Source organism: Ochlerotatus camptorhynchus, unplaced genomic scaffold (assembly GCF_037179485.1).
Source record: "Ochlerotatus camptorhynchus isolate MF236.1 unplaced genomic scaffold, CSIRO-AGI_Acam_v1.1 ptg000055l, whole genome shotgun sequence".
NCBI lineage: Eukaryota > Metazoa > Arthropoda > Insecta > Diptera > Culicidae > Ochlerotatus > Ochlerotatus camptorhynchus.
In genome coordinates, this window is record NW_027040545.1 from 4,834,123 (window position 1) to 4,850,108 (window position 15,986).

Sequence of the window (15,986 nt, forward strand, 5' to 3'; positions counted from 1 at the left end):
CAATTGAGCTGTCAAATAGCGGAACCAATCGAGCAAATCACGACCAACAACAGAAAAGAGCACATCAGCTATTGCGATCAAAACTTTGGAAACCCTTTTCTCGTGACTCAAGGCTCGCCTACGCAAACTAACACCATCTAACACCATCTTTGGGTTGGGGAAAGTTTTTTTTTTCTCTTTATTTAGGAGATTTTCACCCACAGGCTGGTTCTTGGAGAAAGTTTCCCCTATCCGATGATGCTGGTAATTTGCGTTCGGGCGAGGAAAGAATAGTCAACGTTTTTTTCCGGAGGCGAACCAGCCCAAGGCTGAAAACCTCCTTAATAAAGAAAACCTAACCAACGTTTTTTTTTTTTTTTGTTCATAAAAGTTGATAGTACCTTTTCAATTGTTGGTCTGTTATTGCTGTGTTGCTCGTTGAAAAACTTCGTGGCAGCCCTGATAACAATCATCGATCATCGTTGTTTTCATGATCATGGTGACTGCGCCCATTACTAGATAGTTTATTTACAATTTACATTATCTTTGGATGATGGTCTGCTAGTGCGTAGCCGGTGTATAATCTTTGATTCAATTTTTGGTCGGGCAATCGTTTCAGCTTATCGTTAACAAATTTATTTCCGGTTTCCTTTAAATTATGGAGAAGATGCTGCTACGTTCGAAATTCCGAGGCAGCCTTTTGGGTGCTCTCATAGGTGACTGCTGCGGAGCACCATTTGAAGGACAGGTGATGGATAGTGGGTCCAAATTGTTGTTGCGTCAAAATCTAGATAGATTAGAAGGGCCGTTTTTCAAAGGTAGGTCGTTATGTGTGTTAAGCTTAGTATACAGATCACAGCGAAGTAAAATTTGAAGCAAGTGAAAAATCATGATATTTCGCAAGCGAAAATGTTTGTGGAACATATTTCAATTTCCTCTTTTCACAGTTCACGTGTAATGAATTCGATCAGTTTACACCTCCGGTGAAGTGAAAATCTGACCGATACGCTCTTTTCGAAACGTCAACTCTTCGCTTAGCTGCCAGGGTTACCACATTTAAATCTGTATTTTTTTATGAACAAAATCTGTAAATCTGTATCTTGCTGCAAAAAGTCTATATTTAACATTTGTTTCTGACGTCATAGGAATGTTATCGTGAATTTTACTTTTAAGAGCATGTATTTCCAATTCATAAAAAAATTAGCATAGCAACTAACAATCACATTTTGCTGCGGCTGTTGAACCAATGACAGATGCAAGTTCTTCCTGGATAGGCTTTTTGCAACTGCAAAATATTTCCTTTTCACCTACACTGAACCAAAACATCCGCAATACTCCGAATGATTATTGCATTGCTAGAGCCCTTTAACAATATGCATTCGAATTTCGGATGATTTGCTTATGGTTGAATTCGTCGTCAGATGATAAACATCCATATGACTGTCATCCAAATACAGGATGATTTTCGTTTGAAAATTAGCTATACAACATATGGCACTCAAAGGACAAACATTTAAGAATAGTGTGACATACAAGTGCTTTTATTTAGATTTATAATTTGATTATCTACATTTCCATACTGAAAAGCCATAATAAGCCATTCCATTATGGATACAAAATTTTTTCGTGATGGAGAAAACCTCCTCCACCACGAACTAGCCAAAAATTGGTTTTCAACCTTTACCTATGTTCGTAACAGCTCTGATAGCGATGCATATGCTTCCACCTCGTTTGTCAGCTCAGATCAGCAAATGACGTTCGATAGAATTATTTACATCATCGTTTTGAATGATTTGCGTTATAGGGCTGAACCAATACCATATGCATTTCAATTTAGTAAGACAGTCATTCTACAGAGAGCATTACGCATTTCAACTGAAGGTCCTATCCGTTCTCATAACAATTTTCATCCTGTATTCGAGAGGAAAATCATCTGATTCCAAAACAACCGTCATCCGGTTGCAGCCATCATTCGAAAAAGCGATTTCGGTGTTTTGTTTTGAATGGTCTGAGGTTTCATTCGATCAGAGGATGATGTTTGTGTACAGTGTAGAAAACGGCATTCTTATAGGTGAAACGTAATCCATTTATATTTAATTTCCTTCTTACACGTTTTGATGTAATTACATGTCTGACACTTTCTGAAATTTCTATAACACAAAATTTACGGAGAGGAATCTTTAACTAATATTTTTTAAAGCTTCTTAGTAAATTTCACTATATAAATACATTACATTACATTGGATGCACATAAAATTGGTAATATATTCTGTGTGCTCTGAATACAATTTATGCTCTATACAAATTCAAATAATTGAATATTTAAAAATAATGAGGAGAATTTTTACATTCCAGTAAAATCTGTATAATCTGTATTTTAGCTAAAAACCTGTACATCTGTATACACAGATTCTTGGTCCTGAAATTAAGCAGAACATCTGTAAAATACAGAATAATCTGTAAATGTTGCAACCCTTTTAGATACTGTTCTTTTCACTAGCACGCGAGAAAAAAGTAAACATGTTCGAAAAACAACATTCGATTTCACTGGATCGTTTAGATATGTTTACTCCAAGCGAAGTGAAATTTTTGTCAATTAAATTTTTCACTCTGGTGAAAAATCGAGTAATAAGTAATAAGTAAGTAGGATTTCTGTGGATTTGATCTATTGTAGTATATCCCGTGTCCTTAGATTAGTGCATGTCGTATTACCAACCGGTGGAAACTAACGATTTTAAATTGGTTCTTTACTTAACTAGCCTATTGGTCCCAAGCAAATCGATTAACGTACCCCATTCTAGTCTAAATTCTAGTACTACACTATGTTTGTTTTGATTAGCTATGAAAGTTTGACCGATAAAATGAGGTGTTCGTGGATTTTCCAATGTTTCGAGGGGTGCATCGATTAGTTTGGGACCGAAGATAGTACCAGAGATGAGTTTTAGAGTTACCTCTATGGTATTACCTCCATGAACTCTACACTCCAAAAAATATGCACGTCCGATCTACGTGAAAACATAGGTAGCTTTCGTCCATACTACTTTTCACGTAACATTTACGTTAATGTCATGTAGCCAGTAATATTCCCATTTAGTGGTCAACGTGAACAGTAAGGTAAATTTTACGTGATTTCCACTTAACTTGGAATAGATTTTCACGCAATGTTTACGTGGTTTTAAATGATATTTCCGTGATTTTTACTAATATTGAAATGGATTTTCACGGAATGTTTACGTAATCTTGAAGCAACGTTTACAGGATCTAAAAATACAAAGAAAATAATATTTAAACATTTTTAGATTTTTTTAATTAAACGTCAAGCATTACTCTATTGCTATTCAAAAATTAAACAATGAACATTTCGTTGCCTCAAATCTTTGATCAGGACCCTTCTGATGCAATATCTGTTTGCACTGTCTTATTCAGAGTTATGATATTGATTCCAGCCTCTGAAATCTAAATAAATACAATTATTTGCGCGGTCTTCGAATGATGGTAAATAGTATAAAAACACCTTCTAGTTTATGCAGTGTTAGTGTTAGGAAATCCAAAACTGAGAGCAACTCTTCCTCTAATGAAGACGACGCCATATTGAATAACTTTTTCATACATGTAAATCACGTAAACCCATTTCACGTAAGCACTTTCATCATCAGCTCCAGTGAACATTACATGGTATGTTTGTCAATTTCACTACCATTATGTAAAAATGGAAGTTGAAGTAATCGAAATGGCTACTTGATTTATCACGTAGGTTGAACGTGTATAATTTGTAGAGTGTACATGCTTATCACATTCTTTTAACGTGAAATTCCCGTAGTATCAACCGACATGAAAATCACGTAAATTTTATCAAAATTCCATTTGACATTGATCTGCGGCACGTGAAAATGATTGAAGTGGGCTGTTTAAGGGGTTACGTGATTTTTCACGTAGCATCAACGTGAAGATTTTTTGGAGTGTACCTATGGGTGAAGTGTCATAGAAATCAAAGACCCTTCAGCTCAAACCTGTTCGGTAATTTAAAAAAAATCCCCATATATAATTGTGATATCGCTTATATCGTACAGTGGTTTCACTCACACAAATTAACTGATTGCTTCACCTCGTTAATCCAGCACATTAAATTAGTAGTTTCACCACATGTGGCGCGCATAGTCAATTCTCTTGCACGGACAATAAAAATAACTCACAGAATGAGTCAGATTGACTGAATCTTTTCTTTTCGCATACACATTTTACTCACTTTAGTAAAACATGGATTTACTTACAGCTGTGAGTAAATCTACTTTTTACGAGAGTAAAATTTGTATGCGAAAAAACCCGAAAAAAATAATTATAATAAAACGATGAAATTAAAATGTTTTTTACTATTGAATTTCAAGTACAATAAAAATTATTGTTAAATTATTGTACGGGAGAAAATATAAATTTCGATTTTTAACGATACAATGCTCAAACAATGAAAATTAGTGCGATGAGATCACATTTATTCGAGTAAAATAACTTTTTTTTATTGTTAAGATGCTTTTTTTCTGTAAATTTCTCAAATAGCATGATTTTCAATTTTGTGAACCATTGTATTTTTATTGGATTTTGTTTTTACGGAAAGCCATTCAGACAATTTTTCGCAGTATGTGAGTTACTTTATTTGTCCGTGTGCGTTTGACGTTTAACTACATCTGTTTAGTGTATTGCCCAATCACAGTGTACTCAACAGATGGCGGTAGTGTTTTAGCGACGATTTTTTCCCTTGATTTGTTTTCCGTCGATCTTGTTTTCCATGCTGAGCACCAATACTGCCGACATCGGGAGGCATATCTTTTGAAACCCCTCCCTCCTCCATACCGCTCAAAAGCGACGTCATTTATGGATGTTCCCTATGGAATGCACTGTGCATGATATATAATGCCCGGGGAAGTCGAAAATTTTTGTTTTCAATAAAATTTCGTTGAATAATCCTACAATGGTATGCCGTATCTTTAATTGCTATGAAATCGGGAGATTTGACGTATGATTGATACATTACAATTACAACACTTAAACCGAACATAACACTTGCACAGAAACTATTTCATAAAAAATAAGGTTCTGATGCTAGTGTTATTTTAATCCAAAAGATAAATAATTCCTTAGTTTAGCTTTACATCTATTTAGTAAGATTGAATACCATTGTAATGATTTATTTGCTCTCGTTTCAATAATTGTATTCATGTTTCTAATTGTAGAAATCGAATGTATAGAAATACCTATTTTACGTTTTTTTTTCAGCTCCCTATAAAAAGTATACGGATGATACTGCCCTGACTAAATGTGTTTCAAGTACGCTGCTGAATCCTGCTGGATTTTCACAAAAACTGTTGGCTAAAAATTTTGTCGTAGAATATTTTAAAGATCCTATGCGTGGTTACGGTGCTGCAGTAGGAAATGTGTTTGAAAAGCTTCGTAAAACAAAAGTCTCAGACCCTGTTGGACCTGCAGCTGCTCAGTTTGGTGGAAGTGGGTCTTTTGGAAATGGTGCCGCGATGCGAGTTGCACCGATTGCTCTTTACTGTGCAAACCGGGATAAACAAGAACTGTTGCAAATGGTGCGCGATTCTTCTTTGGTAACACACAGCCATCCCCTCGGGATTAACGGTGCACTCCTACAAGCCTTAGCCATTACACATTCTCTTCGGCTGAATCCAAAGGAAAAATTGGACTCCATAAAATTCCTTGCGACACTTAAGCAGGACATTATTGATGTGGAGAAAGACAATGATCCAGACTTGGATGCAAACCACAATGCATACCAAATACAGTTAGATGCGGTTGGGCAGTTGCTGGACAAGAAGATTGAAGCAAGTGATGAAAATGTTCTCAACTTGCTAGGACATAGTGTGGCAGCTCTACATTCAGTTCCAACCGCAATTTTTTGCTTTCTGAAGTGTACAGATGGAACGGCTGACCATGTAAGTACACATAACTATTTAACGATAAGCGATACTGATTTTTTAACATAGCTCTCCACAAATCGATGCTCAACGGACCATTTTGCTATAGAATTACCAGTTTTGATAGAACCAAAAACGTTTTATGTCCATCTATCGCGGACATTGTCGGGCAACGCGTTTGTCCTACGAAAGGGCGAAAACTCTTTCCACCATTAGTCAGTACGTTATCATCGTCGGCCATGGTGCGTTTCGATGAAGCAGGCTAATTGGATAATAATGCTTGCTACGCAGGGTGTCCTTTTTTTTCAAGATTTTTAGCCACTAGCTAGTTTATTTACAACAGGGTGAATAGATGAAACTAGCTTTCGGCTAAAAATCTCTATAATAAAGAATTAAAAAAAATCCAACGAGGTAGCTTCCGCTTATTTGCAATAATACATGTTTTCCGGAATTTTGAAATCATAAGATGTTTAATTATTTATTGTACTTGTAAGTTACAAGAAGTGATTGTAAAGTATGTGTGGCATTAGTTTTATCTTAAGGGGCAATTTGTGGAGGCGAACCAGCCCAAGGCTGAAAGCCTCCCTAATAAAGACAAATAATAATAATAATAATAATAAGGGGCAATTTACTTTGGTGCGCATTTCCTAATTGAAGCACACACACACACATGTTTTTTACGCAGCATTTCATATTTCATCATTCTTTCTATATTGTACTTAAACACACATTTCCTATATAACTAAAAAAATAAATGTACTTATATATGCAGACGACATGCGACTCTTCATAGAAATAAGTAATTCTAGCGGCGCAGAAGAATTCCAGAATGAAATCAACTCTAGGTAGAGCTGGAATTAGGGCGTAACAGCTTTTGTAAACAATGACTTCTCTTGATGGTTTCTCAGAAGTCATGGCTCGCCCTGGCAAATCGACATCACCATCGCGTAGAGGAAGACTTCTCCTACCCGATGGATATGTTGGTTTGTGTATGTGTGCCTTGAATTCCGAGAAATCAACAAGAGAAGTCTTTGTTTACAAAGGCTGCTAGGCCCTAATTCCAGCTTTATCTAGAACTTATTTAACACTTGGTGTAGTAAAAGTCTACTCTAACTCAACGTAAAAAAAATGTAACACTATAGTATTTATCAGAAAAATAGAAAAAATAATTTTGAAAATGTTTTAGGCAACCTAAAGTAGAAAAGTAGGTGTAGTCCTAGACTCCAAATTCACTTTTGTAGAACATTATAATATCATCATAACGAAATCAAATATTATGTTGGGCTTCATTAAGAGGTTCAGCTATAATGTTCAGGACCCATACACTATTAAAATATTATACATTACATACGTAAGACCTATTCTGAAATACTGTAACCTAGTATGGAATCCGTACATTGCCATACACCAGGAACGCATAGAGTCGGAACAACAACAATTCCTTTTATATGACCTTCGCAAATTAAATTGGACCGCATTTCCTCTTCCATCATATGAAGCACGCTGCATGCTCATCCACCTCTTCAAGGTGGTTCGTTTAAAAGGACGTTAATTAATGGAAGCACAGCTGCATGCTCATAAACTTACAACCACTTAAAGAACGCCGCAAATTTGCAATGCTTTTCTTCATCAATGACATTATTGCACATCGCATAGAATCATCAGGATTACTATCACAATTACACACCCTGTCGGCATCTTAGAACAAAGAGATTATTCTCAGAAAAATCACAGAACAAATTTCGCAAAAAATGGCAAATCGAATGATGCGACCTTACAATCGACACTACGAAGTCATTTGCATCACTATGTCAAAAGAACAAATTAAAAACCGACTAAAACATATTATAAATCATGCATAGCATATTAGTAAAACATTGTAACTATTGTATGTAGTCTACTTCTGCTTGACGAAATAAACAAACTTCAAAAAGCAGTCGTCATTGCCAATCATCCAACCATAGCGGCGCCGATGGTGTAGTGGTAAGCGTGATTACCTCTCATCCCAGCAGGCCTGGGTTGTTCTGAGGCATAACATATGTGATCACGCCTTCCTTCGGAAGGGAAGTAAAGCCGTTCTTCCCCGGTTCATGAGTTGATGGGTCGATAGGTAGGGTTCAGGTATAGGAGCTGCCTCCCTGGCGTCGGTAGCATTGGTAGCACGGAAAACAAGATCGACGAAAAACAAATCATCCAACTATTTTACCTAAGATTACGTAATCTGAAATTATACGTTGAAATTTAGAGGCACCACACCAAAGTAAATTTCCCGAGTAGCTGTGTTGCTGTGGTGTCGCGTCGGTCGGTTTTTCATTTCACTTGTTTTTGGTGCTTTGCCTCCCTCCCAAGAAGAGTTTTACCGGGTATTTTTTTTTCTTTTCTTGGTGCTGGCGTTCTGCCTTCCGGAGAATGCACGCGAATGACATGTCAAACAAAAATTCGGTGCAAATGAAAAACTTCGAATGTGATTCAAAATGTCGTGTTGGGTTGTAAAAACAACGCGGAAGATTTTTTCGATTACCACGAGTGAACAAACCGGTCCTTTTTCGGATGCAGAATTTGTTGAGATCCATCTGATTTACTATCAATCATAAATGCATATTTCCATATATTACTAAATACGCGCCAGATTTCGAAACATCACATTTCGAAATCTGGAAGTGTGTTTGCAGTATCATTATTCATATGATAACGGTAGTGTTTACATACGGGGCTTATTGTATGTGAAAGTAGCCTCGGAATGGACGTGAATTACCAGGTATTCTGAAATGGGTTGCTGAATCTGCAGTAGAGCTATCGCTTTCTAACTCCCGGACTAAACTTGCTTTAAATTAGTACATCAAGGATTGTTGTAAGCAAATTTCTTCCATAATACCACTGCCAGCCAGTGGGGGTTAGATTGACTACACTCACACACACACACACACACCACACCAAAGTAAATTTCCTATTAAAATGAGTCCGCGGCTGCATAAAGTTGCATCATACATACACAATGGAGCTTATTAGTTTTAACCATAGGAAACATGACTGGTTCATGACATTAATCTGTTACGTAATTGTATGTACATTGCATCAAGCATCATTGGAGTTAATTTAATTTGTTTGTTATCCATCTAGCGCTCCTTCCGTGACACTCTTGAATATGCCATATCCCTGGGTGGAGACGCAGATACCATTGCTAGTATGGCATGTACCATTAGTGGAGCCTACCTTGGCGCGGAAGCAATTTCGGAGAACATCGTTAAGCATTGCGAAGACGCCGATGGCATAATCAATCAAGCTGATCAATTGCTGGAAGTAGCACATAAAGTGTAGACATTTTCATTTTAGTAGAGCAAATGTAGTTTGAAATTTCAATACTTTGCTGCAGCGTATTATTTTGTTCAACTTTGGAAAAGATGACATCCAGAGAAATAATCCTAAAGGGGTGAAATAAAAATGACTCCCAATGGTTAAATTTGCTACGAAAAGTCAACATCGTTTTATTTTCCATATTTTTATTACCTTATTTTTTGCTTCATTTTTTTTTTTGTTTATTTTGTTTATTTTTAAAGTCAATAAGCCATTTTGATAGCGTAACTAATAACTATTTATCTTCTTCAATCATTAGGTGTGTTATTACTTTAGTCATTATTTATCCAGATTTTTGCCAATTTAGATTGATTGCGGATGATTGACGATAGTAAAAAATAGTGTTATCATTCTTTAGCAATAAATCTGTTATCAACATGCTCCATTTGTTCAATAATGTTTCATATAGTCCCATATTTATTAGCGGTGATTTTGTTATGATAAATAAGAAAACATTTTATAAAAATTCCTAGTATCATGATGGATTTCATTACAAGGTGTATATAGATTCATCCTCCTTCTACAGTTTTGTCTAAATCCGTTCCACGTCTTTATGTGTGTTTACTACTTATATTGTTTCCCTACTGTACCCTTATATTTGTCTGCTCATCTCTTAGTTCATAAATGTTCGTACAAATTTCAGATTGACACTTATAAACATCGAGAATAAAATGTGTTCACTACGTTTGATGTTTCACCTGGTCTACATTATGTTTTTTTTTTTCTGTAGAAGAAAGTATGCTACATTTGTTATGTTGGGTGAAGATGAAACGTAAATTTGGCTTTTAAATGTGGTTTATCAATGGTTCGTTTTGGTTACAGTTGTTTTGTTTCGACTAACAACAGTTAAATGTGGAACTTTTAATATTTAATTACAGTGGTTTTGGTTTTTCTGCCTTGTTGATTAATGCTTTGGATATGATTGTATTCAATGAATCAGATAGGGTGAGTGAGTGTTTAGTCCATCTTTTTTTTTTCTTTGGTTGTATAGAATTCCATGACGATAGATGAGATGAATGTTTCTGGAGGGATGCTCTGATGCCGTGTATATGAAGTGTTAGGTTTGATCTATATCGCTACTTCAACTACATTAGAAATAAAATTAAAACAGATGGTCAATCTGAATTTTAATTTATTATTATTTATAGTTATCACATAGTTTTTTTTTTCATATATTTCTTTTGTATTTTAACGTGTTTGTTCAGATAGCCTTTACTTATTTGTAAGGATTTTTATTCTCGGGTCATATGGTTGTGCTGTTCGTTAGTTGCACTTTAATTATAAGCTTCCAAAATTAGTAAACAAAGTAACGATCAATAGACATTCAAATGGTTTTGCTTTTTGTTATTTATACTGTTTGATTTTTGCTGATATAACAAATATTGCACAGAAACTAGTTTTGAAAATAAATATGTATGCTCAGATATGCTCGCATTTTTGTTCTTGATTTTCTTGTTATTCTACTGAAATAAATTGTAAAAAAAAACCTTCAGTGCTTTAATTGCCTCAAGATATTTTTTTTTCTTAAACTCAAGAGGTGCCTCTATAAATAATGAATAAAATAAACTTAAACCTGAGTGAAACTGAAAGGCTTGTTCTCAAGTTCAAATGAGTAAGTGAACTGAATAAAAGAGTTGGTTAAAAAAATTGCGTTGGGATCGTGTTTTCTGCTGATGCTTGATTTTTGATCCAAGGTCCTTTCGTCAACAACTCATTTTGGCGAACTGGAACCAGTCTTCTCGTATTTATGTGTTTATGATGAGAATTACAAAATATTGGTTGATTGCTTTAGGTGGGTAAGGACTGTATCGAAAAATAAGTATCTTCTTCTGCTTTGGTTACGTCCCTACTTGACGCTTGCTTGACTTGATGCCGGCTCTCAACTTAGTGTTCTTTAAGCACTTCCACTGTTGTAATTGAGAGCTTTCTAAGCCTTCACCATTTTTGAATTGTATTATGGCCCAGGTAAGTCGAGAAATTTACAATTCGAAAAATACCTAGATCAGCCGGGAATCAAACCCAGCATAGTCTTGCTTTATATTTGCGCTTTTGCCGACTAAGGAAGGTCTTTTGAAAATAAGTAAGTTTTTATCTATTTCAAGTTTTTAGAAGTCTTAATATCCCTTTGAAGATGCTCTTTACAAATGTCTGTCAGTACATCAGTCGGAATTCAACACGTCGTTCTTGTGAACAAGTTGAATTGGTGTCGTTTTCAGAAAAAATAAAAAATGCTTATTTTTTTTCCATTTTAAAAACAATTGGGATTTCTTGTGCATTTCCTTCTCAACATTTTCCATGGATGCTAAGGCTATGATCATGAAATAGCTTCAAAATTATTGTACGATGTTTTCAAAAAGTGCGAAATACTGTTTTTTTTTATCCTGGTTAAGTTTTTAAGAAGGACATGACATTTAAAAATATGTTGTATCAATTAGGAATGAAATGTTGGGTTTAAAGTTCGAATCAATCGTAGTTTATATGCATTAAAAACACAATCAATCTACCTATGGTGAACTTAACTAGATACCGACATTTTTTTAATTTGTAATATTGGAAAAAAAAAGTTTTTTATAAGTGACGATTTTTCCCTCATCAAACATAAAAAAATAAAACTAATTTGAAAATGACAGTAATCAAACACATTCTACGAATAATTCCTAAATGAACTCACTTAATACTATCCTATGTATAAACAAGTTTTACACTAAGCGTGTATTCTATCTCTTTATAACAAACTATGCGTCGGTCAGCAGAGTTGCGATTTAGCGTAGCTTTTAATACATTTAGATTTGAATACTTTTTGAGTATACACATGTGCGTATCTAATTCATATTTTTGCTAACCGTAAACCGGGTCAAAATAAAATGCACGGGTTTAAAAGGTGATTTTGAATCCAAAGCAATCAAAAATAAACAGAGTGAATAATAAATAATAATCCGCACCGAATTCTGCGCATTCCAAACTTTTTTTTTAAGTAGGGTATACACTTTCCTTTTCAGCAGAGTTGTCCCAATTATTAAAACAGCAAGCTGAGAAAAAAACGCAATTGAAGATTTCTATTCTTTATGGGCTCTCGTGAATGGGGCAACATAGTTTTGGTATTTTTTCCCTAAATTTGATGCCGCAGAACATATTGCTTGCAAAACCGACTTTCAATCCGAGTCAAGTGTCATATACCTTTCGACTCAGCTCAGCACGACGAGATCAGAACATTTCTGTATGTGTGTATGTTACTCAAGGGCTTCATGAACTTATTATATTAAATATTTGAAATAAAAAATGGGGTGGTTCAAATAGGTATATTTAGACTTTTTATCTCCCACTGTAACAAACAAATTAATTCGAAGAATATAAGCGTCTAAAATTTCTCTATCACACCTCGCCGTGCAAAATTTTGAAATCTGCATCATCAAGACTTTTTTGAAACTTTCTTAGTACGTTCTGATCGGATTGCTGTAAAATTTGAGGTACAGTAGGGAATTTTGGCAACATACAATTTTTAACTTCTTAGTTTTCACAAATTTTATTGAATGTGATCCTGATTATCTGGACGTATTCAGCTTCGCAATTATCCGGAAAAAAAACTATGGAAATATTAAATAGAGTGAAATACTTTGGAGCGCAGAGTATACGCAAATTAAAGACAGTGAAAACGTGTTGCCAAAATCGGACCCTTACTTTACTTGAAATAATGGGTAAGATTTCAATTTCAGCTTATTTGGCTTTTTTTTCAAATATGTTGTGAACAACGTTTAGGAGCTGAGTCATATTAGAAGATTAATTTCATGAATAATTCAATTTTCGATAAAGTGCTTACGGAACGAGCAGTAGAGCAATTGAAAAATTCAGAACCGATTAGATTATCGTGATTCGTGCTTTGTTCATCATATCATTATAGAATGACCCGTTTTGACTTTTTTGCAGCATCTTTCCATTACTGTGCAGAAAAACAAGTACCTTTTATTATTGTTCTTCTCGCCTACACCAGCAATCAGCAAATAAAATAAAATACAATACGGACAGGTTGGATAACGCTAAAAAAAAATGAATTGGTTTTTAATTACTTTGACTAAAAATGTAAATGTTGCACTAAATTTAGAAGCCAATTCGTCAAGGCATACTGCAAAATTGTTATAAAAATAAACTTTGATCCTAGAATTACGATTTCCATGATTTCAATTTTTTTATCGACATTCGCTTAAAGCGTGACATAGTCGACATGATGTCGTTTTCCTTAACTTCCTCGTCGCTTAGGGTTTCACCTTCGGAGTGTACCTCTCGACGGTTACTCGACTTTGATGTAGCATTACTGCTGCTGCTGGTACTCGAGAACGATGTATCCTTTTCTGAACTGTACTTATGCCGACCACCGGATCCTGTGCTGCCAGAACCACCGGAACCAGAATTTCGAGGGTGTTTTGGTTTTGCTCCTAGAGCTGCCGCATCAGCCGAGCGGCATTTGATTCTCGACGGCGTTGGATCACTGAGCGCCACCTGGATAGGCGACTTCGAGGCCAACGAGTGCACCGAGGTGGATGAAGATGACGATCCCCGACTGATACTGAAGCCTCTGCTTATTTTCTCGATCGGCAGTATTGTTTTACGAATCGTTGAGGGCGTGAGTTGACTGCGCTCATGGATAACGAAGCGACCGATCGATTTCCAATTAGCTTGCGTTGTATAGACATTCTCATCATCTAACAGAATTCGCTGCATTGTGTCATTGCTTTTGTTGCTGTAGTTTAATTCTTCGACTAGCACAAAATTGTTGGGGTTATCAAGTCGGCGTGCTTTCAAGAGAGCTTGAGCGAGCACATCTTGCGCCGTAGATTTGATCGGTACCCGAAGAATTGCGTATGGTATGTCATGTGATACGTTGAAGACACAGACTAGGAAATTGTCTACATTTTCCAGTGATAGTGGATCGTCCACTGTTGCTCCAGCTCCTTGTTCACCGGTTGTCTCCCCACCGGCTGTAGTAGTTGCTATCGATGCCCGCCTTGCGTCCGCCGTTCGTCGAATGGACGTTACCCACGCACGGCTGCTTGGGTCGTTACCTATTCGCTTCAATATGAACCTACCGTCACCTTTCCAGCATGCCTGAGCTTGTAATGGATTCTCGGTCATATCCAACACTCTCTGCGTTGGCGGATATCGCTTGTCTTTCTTCTCCCATCCTGTGTACACTTCCTCTATTAAAATATAGTTTGCAATGTCCGTTCTCGGTTTACGCATTTTTTGCAAAACCATCATGAGAACATCTTTCGTTGTGCATTCTTGAGTAATTTTGAGAATAGTAAAAGGATTGTTAGGTACCGCGTCGTAAATAGTACAAAAGAAAGTTTTCCGCTTTAATAAAGGAACTTTACTCTCTAAAATGGGTTCCGTATCTTCAATTTGATCTTTTCTATTTGCGGTCCGTATCTGCTGGAGGTACTGTTCGTCGATTTCGCCATACGATCTATCTAAGCCTTCTTCCTCTACTCGTGTATAAACGAACAACGATGCCATATTTAACGGTTGATTAGTTGGCGATCGCAGACGTACATGTCGATAGCCAGGCCTAAAACATTTAAGTGATATAACACGCTGTGCAACAACTAGAGATTCCGATTCATAAACGGTGAACTTGAGGAACGCCAAATCATGGAACATTATTTTAAAGAAAAATGTTTCATTCCAAACTGGGTTGAATACATTGTGTTTCACTGGTTTTGTTCGCCTTCTTCCACAATCGATCGGAATACCCAGGAGCTCAATTTCTACGTGAATAACTGAACTGTTTGTAACATGACTCAAGTACTGACCGGAGACTACGTTGATCACGAGCTGTGTTACGTGCAATCCATCAAATTCCTTCTCTAATGGATTGAACCTTCTGTACATCAGGTGTGATCTATTCCATAGTACATCAGGTTTGCGGACATAACCACAGCTATTGTTTTCTTCAAACATAGCCTTATTGATATGCATAGGCATGTCTTCCGTTTGGTAATTCAAAGCGACCATTTGAAATCCAAAAGACCAGAAAAATACGGGATTGAAGTTTGATGAATCAATTCTCAATCCTGCTGGATAAGTTCTCATTAGTTGAGTTTCGGTGTGAGCAATTAACCCCAAGGGATCTTTTCTGCATAGCTTCTTAGCACTAGCTTCATTTAGTGATGAACACTGATAGCATGGATGGTTAGCGTTTGGCATACTGCGAGTTCGCGCTGGAGCTGGTAGATGGCTTTCGCTTCCACTAATGCTCGACGTATCGTAACTGAGTGAAAGATTATCCGATAAATGACTCGACGATGGAAGACTTAGTGTGTCTCCTGAACTGTTCTTTAGGATACTTCCAACCGTAACTACACTACCACTGGTCTTGAGCTGCTGTCTTGGATTGGCACGCATTGAGTTATGTGGACTGTACGGATTGAGACCGCGATATTTTATTGCTTGAATGTATATGACTAAATCCGATAGCTCACGGGCAATTTGATTACTGCGCTTGCGAGATCGATCATCCTGCTGATGGTGCTGTTGCTGGGGTTGAATATGTTGTTGATGCTGTTGTAAGTGCATTTGATGCTGCTCGAGACGTTGCCTCGTCGGTGTTGATACGTTTGCGTGGGACACACTATGCCTAGACTTATCATCTATTGATCCCCAGTTTGCATGATATGTTTTTTCTGTAAATTTAAAATGTGTTAATTTATTTGAGATTGTCTGTAA

General features: G+C 36.4%; 2 protein-coding genes across 4 annotated transcripts in view; one reads left to right on the forward strand and one right to left on the reverse strand.

The window, feature by feature from the left end:
- The first annotated feature begins 543 nt into the window (after nt 1-543).
- On the forward strand, nt 544-9,270 carry LOC135717414 (ADP-ribosylhydrolase ARH3-like). The gene is made up of 3 exons (XM_065239494.1): nt 544-797; nt 5,251-5,930; nt 9,033-9,270. The coding sequence occupies exons 1-3, from the start codon at nt 638-640 to the stop codon at nt 9,228-9,230; spliced, it is 1,038 nt and encodes a 345-aa protein (XP_065095566.1). The 5' UTR covers nt 544-637; the 3' UTR covers nt 9,231-9,270.
- A 961-nt stretch (nt 9,271-10,231) lies between these two features.
- Nucleotides 10,232-15,986, reverse strand: part of LOC135717360 (1-phosphatidylinositol 4,5-bisphosphate phosphodiesterase epsilon-1-like) — a 41,200-nt gene continuing 35,445 nt past the window's right edge. For all 3 annotated transcript variants that reach the window (XM_065239384.1, XM_065239383.1, XM_065239382.1), the window contains one exon: nt 10,232-15,943. In XM_065239384.1, coding sequence (XP_065095456.1) covers nt 13,425-15,943 — 2,519 coding nt within the window. In that variant the 3' untranslated portion in view covers nt 10,232-13,424. The remainder of the gene's footprint in view (nt 15,944-15,986) is intronic.